At 33.2% G+C, this 9887-nt stretch overlaps 1 protein-coding gene and 1 long non-coding RNA gene across 2 annotated transcripts in view; both read right to left on the reverse strand.

Moving 5' to 3' along the window:
- Positions 1-589, reverse strand: part of LOC125274490 (myeloid-associated differentiation marker-like protein 2) — a 1828-nt gene extending 1239 nt beyond the window's left edge. The window contains exon 1 of the mRNA XM_048200933.1: positions 1-589. This exon is cut by the window's left edge and continues 1239 nt beyond it. Within this exon, the coding sequence (XP_048056890.1) occupies positions 1-345 (345 nt within the window). The 5' untranslated portion in view covers positions 346-589.
- A 797-nt stretch (positions 590-1386) lies between these two features.
- On the reverse strand, positions 1387-9782 carry LOC125274491. Its single transcript, XR_007186265.1, has 3 exons — positions 8361-9782; positions 2001-2233; positions 1387-1922 (listed from the first exon to the last, which is right to left on the reverse strand). It is a non-coding gene; the product is annotated as an uncharacterized LOC125274491 (long non-coding RNA).
- Between the last annotated feature and the right edge of the window lie 105 nt (positions 9783-9887).

Consider the following 9887-nt stretch of genomic DNA (forward strand, 5'->3'; position numbering starts at 1 on the left):
ATTATTATAAGGACAGTCGTCTGCACGCACAAAGTACACGGGATAGATGACAGATGCGGTGAGCGTGAGCAGGACGGCCAGGGACGCAAACGTCACGGTCAGATTCTCCCACGACACGGGAAGACACGTGTGCAGCCGTGTTACGTCCAGCACAAAAACGGCGGCTGTGATGGCGAAGCAGGACGTCCAAACCGCCATACAGAACGTCCCGTAGGTGGCGCTGTAACCGGCGGCGTGGATCACCAGAGAGATGACGGCGCAGCACAGAGTCAGCTGACACAAACGGGCGCCACCTACAGGAGAAAACACGGCCGCCCGGTTTAAATAATGTCCCGTTGCGCTCATGTCGTGCAAAAGTTTGGGGTCACGGTCAAAAGTCTCTTCTGCTCACTAAGACAGCAGAGTAATATTGTTAAATATTATTACTATTTAAAATGACTGATTTCTATTGTACTATATTTTAAGGTGTAATTTATTCCTGTGATGGCACAGTTCTATTAAATTTCTTCCTATTATCAATGTTAAAAACAGTTGTGCTGCTTCATATTTTTGTTGAAACAAAAACAAATATTCAAAATAAAACACTTAATTAAATTAAATGAATAAATTAATAATTAAATTAATTAAATATAAAAATGTGAAATTAAAATAATAAATGAAATAAATGAAATCAAACCCTAAAAATGAATAATTAACAAATATGTAAAATTAAAAAATAAATGTTAACATAAAAAAATAAACACTTATTAAAATGAAAACAAATCCAATAAAAATTTATATAAATATGTAAAATTATTTAAAAATATCAAACACTAAAAATTAATCATAAAAATGTAAAATAAATAAAATAAAAATAAAAAACACCTAATTTATTAAATCAAACATGCAAAATGAAAACAATAAAAAAATTTAAAAATGAAATTAAATAATAATTATTAAATAATTATTTATTTATATATATATATATATAAATTTAAAAAAACATTAAACACTTATTTAAAATGTATTAAACCATAAACATGTAAAATGAAATGAAATTAAAAATCATAAAATTAAATTAAATAATAAAAATGTAAAATTAAAATAATTTTAAAATGAACTAACAATTCATAAAAATGTAAAAAAAAAAACTTTAAAATGTATTAAATCAAACATGTAAAATGAAAACAATTAAAATTAATTTAATTAAAAGATTATTAAATAATTATTATTATTAAATTATTTTTTAATTTAATCATTAATCATAAAAATGTAAAATTAAAACATTTAAAACAAAAAAAAAAACAGAAATGTATTAAATCATAAATATGTAAAATGAAAACAAATAAAATCTTGTTAAATTAAATAATAAAAATGTAAAATCAAAATAATTAAAAAAATGAACACTAAAAAAAAAAAAAAAAACCACTAAATTAATTAGAAGATGTAAAATTAAAATAAATAAATAAATAATGTTAAAAATCTATGGAATTCATGATGGGCCTACTTTTTCAGGATTCTTTGAATAGAAAGTTCAAAAGAACAGCATTTATTTGAAATAATCTTTTGTAACAATATATAAATCTTTAATGTTATTTTTGATCAATTTAATGCGTGAATAAAAGAATTCAAAATTCTTACTGACCCCAAACTTTTGAACAGTAGTGTGTTTTATAGCTTGTTATGATGGAATGTTTCTAGATCACCAGCAGGAAAGTTGACGTTCTGTTTTGAAGCACTGATTCCAGGTTATCTCTTGATAACGAAGCTCATCAGTGCTTGCGTCTGTCGTCTGTCTGTAGCGATTCGGCCGCCCACCGTCTGTCTGACGCTTCCTGTTTGGTTTCCAAGGCAGCAGAGTCGTGGCTGTTTTCTCAGACGTTCTTCTCCTCAGGGGTGCATGAAGTATTTCTGACTCTATTTTGGAAAGCGTGACTCACGACCTGTCGAAAAACAAAAACGTCAAAATCGCCAGAGTCTCACAGAGATGGAGACGCGATCATTAACATCAGATCAATTACCTTCTAGTCCAATTCCAGTCATCAAAATCTCCTCCAGCATTCTGAGAGAAGAAACTCCAGAGAAACCAGAAAGAGTCCACAGAGAAGATCAGATCTGTCGTCTCGAGTCTCTCACGTCCATGTGTCCGTACGGATGACAGCCAGTGACTTTCTCCAGCCGTGGCGCTCCAGACGAGGTTATTTCTACACTATGAGGGGTGCGGCAGGAGGCTGGAATGTGTGTCCAGAAGCACCTGTGAAGGAATCGGACAGTTATTCTATATATAAACACTTTCAGACACAGACACAAGAGTCACTCGGGGTTTCTAAGCATGCAGTTGAAGAATGAAGCTTAAATATTCAAGATTACTAAAGACTATCGAGTTACACTGTGTGTCTGTCTTAGTTCTGAAATGCATCTTCTAGGTTCAATGCAAGTTAAAGGCCCAATCTGTCATCATCACCCTTCATGTGGTTCGTCTGTGAAACACAAAAGGAGATATTCTTAACATCTCTGCATTTTTGTCCATGCAATGAACTACAAATGTCATTTTGAACCACATTTATTAATTCTGTGCATTAATGCGTTAAATGTACAATGTTTTTATGTATTAGGGTCAATGACGTGATGGGTCATTATTTGCATTAATAATAATAAAAAACAAAGATAAGACATCCAAAGTATGTAAAGTAGTACAACTAGATCTCTTTTATTAAATCCAAAAGGTTTTAATCATATTTTGGTACATATAAAGGTATTGAAATGTCAAAAGGTAATTCGGTTTAACCGTCCAAAGGCCAATACAGCCATTTCATTTGTGATTAAAATATCTTAAAATGTAATAAATGTATATATTTTTTATTCTGGCATGATTTTATAACATCATATATCAACATAGTGCAAAATGATATTAAAATTATGTGTAGAAGTCGTTGCTTTGTTATGAGAAATAAAGTCTGGAAAAAAATTTATATAATTGATGTCATTTGGAGTAACCGATATAAAGGGATCATTTTGGATCAAGTCATGCGGTCAATGTCATGTGACAGGATGTGACATCATTCAGACACCTGTAAAGGGCCACATGGTCGTGAAGCAAAGTAACTAACTCTCTTTTAACTATTTGAAAAAATCATGTTTTCACTTGATCATACGCATGTGCCGAAACATCAGGTCATTCGGTGCAACCGCTATAAAACATGGAAAATGTTGTAATATTTTAAAAACTTGTGCTAAATATAAAATGTTTGATTATCCTTTTGTTTGTTAGCTAGCTAGATATCAGCCTATTAGCATTGTTTGAAAATATCATCATTCGGTGTAACCAAAAGTGTCATTTGGTAAATCCGAAATTTTGGTTAAACCGAATGACTTTTTTGATGACAAATCTTGTAATAAATGACAAAAGAAGTGTTAATTGATTATAAAAAAAAACAAAAAAAAACACTTAGTTAAACTTCAAAATATCTTCATTATATTTTTTGACACTTTTAAAAACCTTGACCCGTTAACAGCTTGTAAATAAACTTAAAAAAAACGACACATACCCCGACTTCCTTGCTTGTCTATGCTTGTCTATAAAAGCATGTAGACTGATTTTTACGTTAAGGACTCGGGACGTTTTTGCCAGTTACGCGCGCTCCCGAGAGCCTCTCTTCCATTTTATGACACATGAAACTAATAATGCCGCATATAAACTCAAATATACTTTATAATCAAACTATCATAACAGTTTAATTTGAATTACCTCATCTGTCGACATGATGCCGGTGAATCACAGAGCTGGTGCAAATATATCCACATAACTACGATCAGATGCTTCTTACTGCTTTTTTCCCTAATTTTTGTTGTGTTTATTTTGTTATTGAAAGGTAAACGCGCAACACATATTTACATATTCATCTAAACGTCACTCTCAGCAGTGTGGACGGCGTCAAGATGTTCATTAACCCTTGTGCAGTCTTCGTTTGGGAAGTACACTCAGGGTATACGGGGTCTCCACAGACCCCAGGCAACAAAATGCAATTTTGTAACAAAATACTTTTTTTTTTAAACAAATGTAATTTTATTCTGTTTATTAATGTTTTTACTCCATGTTTGTGCAGTTTTTGGAGGATTTATCATATTTATTAAATGTATATAAATAAATTTATAAATATTTTTTTAAATAGGTTTTTGTACAAAAACAGCTTTTTATGTAAAATTCACAAAAGACCCACATTTCTAAATTTTATTCATGGGGATAACATGGATAATTTGACATGGTTTAGTGTAAGATTTTTGCCCATCTTTTGGAAAATGCAGTTATAAAAGTAAAAAAACTATCATTTTTACCAGTAGATGGCTGCAGAGCTCCACTATGTGCTATTTGACTGACTGAAAGACATCTTTTCACAAGTTTTTTTCAGTTTGATTCATATCTAAATATTCTGAAATCACAATTATAACAATAAAGCCTACTTTTTGTCAAAGTTTTGTATTTTTTGTAATGAAAAAAATCAGTTTTTCAATATTGTTACATTATGATGAGACTCCACTTAGAAAATGGACAATATTCATCCTCAAAATCAACATTTTTGAAAAACTTATTTTTTTCAGTACAAAAAAATGCTAAACTTTGACAAAAAGTCATTTTTATTGTCTTTTATTGTCATAATTGTGATTTCATAATATTTAGATATAAATCCAACTGAAAAATGCTTGTGAAAAGATGTCTTTCCGTCAGTCAAATAGCACATAGGAAATAGTGGAGCTCTGCAGCATCTACTGGTAAAAGTGATATTTTTTTTACTTTTAAAACTGCATTTTCCAAAAGGTGGGCAAAAATCTTACACTAAACCATGTCAAATTATCCATGTTATCCCCATGAATGAAAGTTAGAAATGTGGGTCTTTTATAAAGTGAATTTTACATAAAAAGCTGTTTTTGTATAAAAAAATATTTATTTATTTATATAAATTTAAAAGATATGACAAATCCTCCAAAAACTGCACAAATATGAAGTAAAAACATTAATAAACAGAGTAAAATTACATTTGTTTTTTTTAAAAACAAGTATTTTGTTACAAAATTACATTTTGTTGTCTGGGGTCTGTGGAGACCCCGAAGACCCTGAGTGTGACCCTTTTTAATTTTTACACTAACATAAAAACAAGATATCACTCCAATTTTTTTTTCTTTGTAGATCTAGAAAGTGTTAACAACTGTACAAAGTTTCAAGTCATATGGACAAAGAGAAAATTTTTTTTTAATTGAGCAAACGTCGTTTGGGGTCTGTGCAGACCCCAAAGACCCTATAAGGGTTAACAGTATCGTTGCAAAAGTGCAATTTATAAGCAAGGAATGAAAAAGAATGTTGACGTTAATAAATTGAGGCCGTGAATCTCGTTCAGCCTCTGGTACGTTACGTGTGCACGAGAACGAGCAGTAAGTTGCTGGCTGCAGTTCACTTAACGGCCACCGGTGTCGCTAATAAGGGTTACTGAATTCTACATATAGCTCCATTAAGGCGTTTCAATTAAATTAGGACATTTAAGTAGGTTTTTTTTTAAAAGTGCCTCAGAGAGAGAGAAACATTATTAATGTGCATCTCGAGACAAAACAATGGCACTGACATATTTTAAGATAAATCAGTGCAAGTTGCTTCGAGTTAAAACAGCTCAAACATGCATTTTAGTCTTAAACCGTGTCTGTGAAACCAGCAACAATGTTTGAAAAGTACCACAAGACTTTCTTTACTTACCTTTAAATCCATTCATGAGCAGCTTTTGCATGAAGAACACCAATAAGAGGGTTGATTTATGATGGAATATTTAATGATTTTCACATTGAAAAGTCATTAAAATCATTGTTGTATAAAATCATACATGTGCACATTGTAAAAGTTGACTCGCTTTTATATTTTTATTTGTTTTAAAATATATTTTATTATCTTTATCCATCTTAAAATTGAAATATTAAATAAAAATTAATTAATGTGTGGTAATCGGCAGTGACACAGATCTGCTCCAGCATCTGATTGTGACTCATTTATTGAATTAACCACAAAATGCAACACATGTATTATTTCTGACAACAAAAAACACTGATCATCACACCAGAAACAAATATGCTGGAATCATATTAAAATTCACTTTCAGTTCATATTGCCATGTTCGCTCAAGCAGCTAATGTTCCTTCTTTTCAACAGCTGCGACTCTGAGATCGACACTAAGATAAGCCTTTTTTGTGCGCTTTGAATTTTTATTTTTATATATTTTCGGTTAGTGATTTTGTTATGTTTTAATTAGTTGTCATTAAGTCTATAAAGTTTTATTTTAGAACTAATTTTGGTTGTTTTAGTAGCCTACAAGTTAAACTAAATAAAAATAAGCAATGTTTCTTGGCAACCAGCTGAAATAAAATACATTTATTATATTTTTATTTCAGTTAATGTTTACTTTATTTCAAGTAACTTTTTTTAAGTCGTAGTTACCTATAATAACTGATCCTAAAAGCAGTTTGATGACTATATAAAGATATTTTTAACAACAGCGCCACCTGCTGAAATATCCGAGCATTCGCATGCTGTAGTGCAGGCTGCTTCTCTCTCAGTGATTTGTGGGTCTGTACTGCCACCTGGTGTCCGTTCTCCATACCTCTGAGAGGATTTGACAGATGCCATATTTAACTGATCTCTGGCTAATTTGGTTCTTCAAACTTATTTGCGGGTTTGATTAAAATATCTGGATTAAGTTACTAACATTACTGCGTGTTTCTGTGTTCATTTGAAATGGCAGATGTATCTGCAACTCCAGGATGAACCTAACAATCCTGAATCATGTCAAATCATCAACAGTAGTAGGCCTAATCCACATACAAAGAGTGAAAACAAGTGACCAAGTGTAAAAGAGCTTAAAAAGTCCACTAGAGGGAGCAGAACAGCCACTTCATCCGTGAAAATAACAGCAAACAGCACGAAAAAATTGTGTCCACAGATGAGCTAACAAACAAAACATGGTTCATTCATTTCAATTCATACTAGTCTAGTTTTTCATTTTAGTTTGTTATTTTAGTACTTAAACAAAAATGTCAGCTAGCTGAGATAAAAAAATGTTTTATGGTCTCATTTTCAGTTTATGATAATAATCCTGGTACCTTTGCACTAATTAACTGTTCACAATAAGACAAGAAATATGACTTCATGTTGACTTGAAGGTCTTTAAAGGGTTAGTTCACCCAAAAATTAAAATAATGTAATTTATTACTCACCCTTATGTAGTTCCACACCCGTAAGACCTTCGTTAATCTTCAGAACACAAATTAAGATATTTTAGTTGAAATCCGATGGCCTGCATAGCCAGCAATGACATTTCCTCTCTCAAGATCCATTAATGTACTAAAAACATATTTAAATCAGTTCATGTGAGTACAGTGGTTCAATATTAATATTATAAAGCGACGAGAATAGCGCCAAAGTCACGTGATTTCAGCAGTTTGGCACGCGATCTGAATCATGATTCGACACGCTGATTCATTATGCTCTGAAGCTTCCTGAAGCAGTGTTTTGAAATCGGCCATCACTAAATAAGTCGTTATTTAGTTTTTTTGGCGCACCAAAAATATTCTCGTGGCTTTATAATATTAATATTGAACCACTGTACTCACATGAACTGATTTAAATATGTTTTTAGTACATTAATAGATCTTGAGAGAGGAAATGTCATTGCTGGCTATGCAGGCCTCACTGAGCCATCGGATTTCAACAAAAATATCTTAATTTGTGTTCCAATGATTAACAAAGGTCTTACGGATGTGGAACGGCATGAGGGTGAGTAATAAATGACATTATTTTCAGTGTATTACTGCCCTCCACAGGTCAAAGTTTGAACTAAATTGTCATATACAATATGCTAGTGCAAGTATATAACAATTAGTTCAAACTTTAACCTGTGGAGGGCAGTAATACACTTAGCAGTGTCTACACTGCTGGAATTCTATTAGAGAAGAAGAGAGCTAGTTCAAGATGAGCATTTATGGTTAAAACGTATAAAATTTTTACGTTTTTTTAGGAAATGAGTGATGGTTTCTCTAGATAAGACCCTTATTTCTCGTCTGGGATCACTGTAAACTGTAATTTTGACCTCCAACCGTTTGAGTTCCAGTGAAGTCCACTATATGGAGAAAAATCCTGGAATGTTTTCATCAAAAACCTTAATTTCTTTTCGACTGAAGAAAGAAAGACATGAACATCATGGATGACATGGGGGTGAGTAAATTATCAGGAAATTTTAATTTGAAAGTGAACTAATCCTTTAAGTTAATTCAAACATGATGCACATCATAAACTCTTAAGGGCCCTTTTTAAAGTCTACTCCGAGTATAGTGCAGGTCACTTTTACCTTTGAACGGGATGAGGAAGAAAAACGCCGTGTTTTGCGGGTTAAACTGAGGACAAGCGAGCTTTAGTTCACCTGCGCGGCTCCTCTAAACCCTCAGCAGGTGCTCCGCGCGCGGCCTTCATCAAACCGCCGCTCCGCCTTCAAAGAGCCGCCGCAGCTGGAGGTCATTAACCGAGTCAACGGGGCCGGCAGCTAGTTAAGAGAAGACAAGTGCCAGGCGCGCCAGAGTCTCTCCTCCGGACACTTTGAAGTTCCTTCAGACGGGCAGCGAGGCGGCAGGACCGTTTACATCAAAGCACCGCTTACCTACTACCAGCGTCGGCAAAAACACCTAAAATGTTCGTTGAAACTAATGTTCGTTTACACAACGCCATTTTGAACGGAAAACTTACATGCTTTTTTTTTTTTTTGGAAAACTTAGATGTGTTTTGGCCATTCATTTACACGACGACGGCGTTTTGGGGTACTGAAAACGGGATTCAAAATGTAGGTTTTTGAACACGATACCGAATTTGTAAAAACGGTGACGTAATGCGCATGCGCATTCAGTCTATCGGTGCGTTGTTTTTCTTTACAAAGTGACAAAATAAATAAAAAAGAAAAATTGGCACTACTTTAAATAATATTAAAGACAAAAATGATTTGCGAAGCATTTCACCGCTTTAACTTATTGTAAATTCCTTACCTCAGGCATAAACTGTTTTCCTTTATACATTCCTCATATGTGTATATTTTTTGTGAGTTGTATATGTTTGTACAAATTTTGTATATTTTTTTCTGTAATAAAAAAAATCTTTACAAAGTGACATCGCCAACTACTGGCCTGGCAGCACAATACAATACTTTTACGCTTATAGTACATTGTCGTGTAAAGTATCCTAAATGAAACATCAGAAACAGTTGTCAGAAAAAAGAATATAAATAAAATATAAATATTAGATAACTTGAATGAAAATTACAAATGTTGCCTTGGAAATAAATTAGTTTAAAGGATTAGTCCACTTTCAAATAAAATTTTCCTGATAATTTACTTAGCAACCACTCAGATTACCCTAGCTGCATAGCAACACCCTAGTAGCAACCACCCAGATTACCCTAGTAACTGCATAGCAACACCCTAGCAACCACCTCGAGTACTAACACAATAGCAACCACCTAAAATACCCTAGCAACCGAATAGCAACACCTTAGTAACCACCCCAAGTACCTTACCAACCATCATGACTACCTTAGCAACTGCATAGCAACACCCTAGCAACTACCCCAAGTACCTTAGCAACCACATCATAAATTGCAGTGCAGGTTCCGTTTTTTCCCATAAATTGATTAGGGAAGGCGTAGGACATACAGCGTAAGCTTTTTGAAGAATACGGAAAGCGGAAGCACGTTCAAGGCGATATTTTGTGTTTATAAAGCATAAACGGTTGTATTTTTTTTAAAATGACCGATCTTTCGCTAGATAAGACTTTTATTCCTCGTCTGGTATCGTTTAAAGCCCTTTGAAGCTGCACTGAAACTGTAATTTTG

The sequence above is a fragment of the Megalobrama amblycephala genome, linkage group LG8, assembly GCF_018812025.1.
Source record: "Megalobrama amblycephala isolate DHTTF-2021 linkage group LG8, ASM1881202v1, whole genome shotgun sequence".
NCBI lineage: Eukaryota > Metazoa > Chordata > Actinopteri > Cypriniformes > Xenocyprididae > Megalobrama > Megalobrama amblycephala.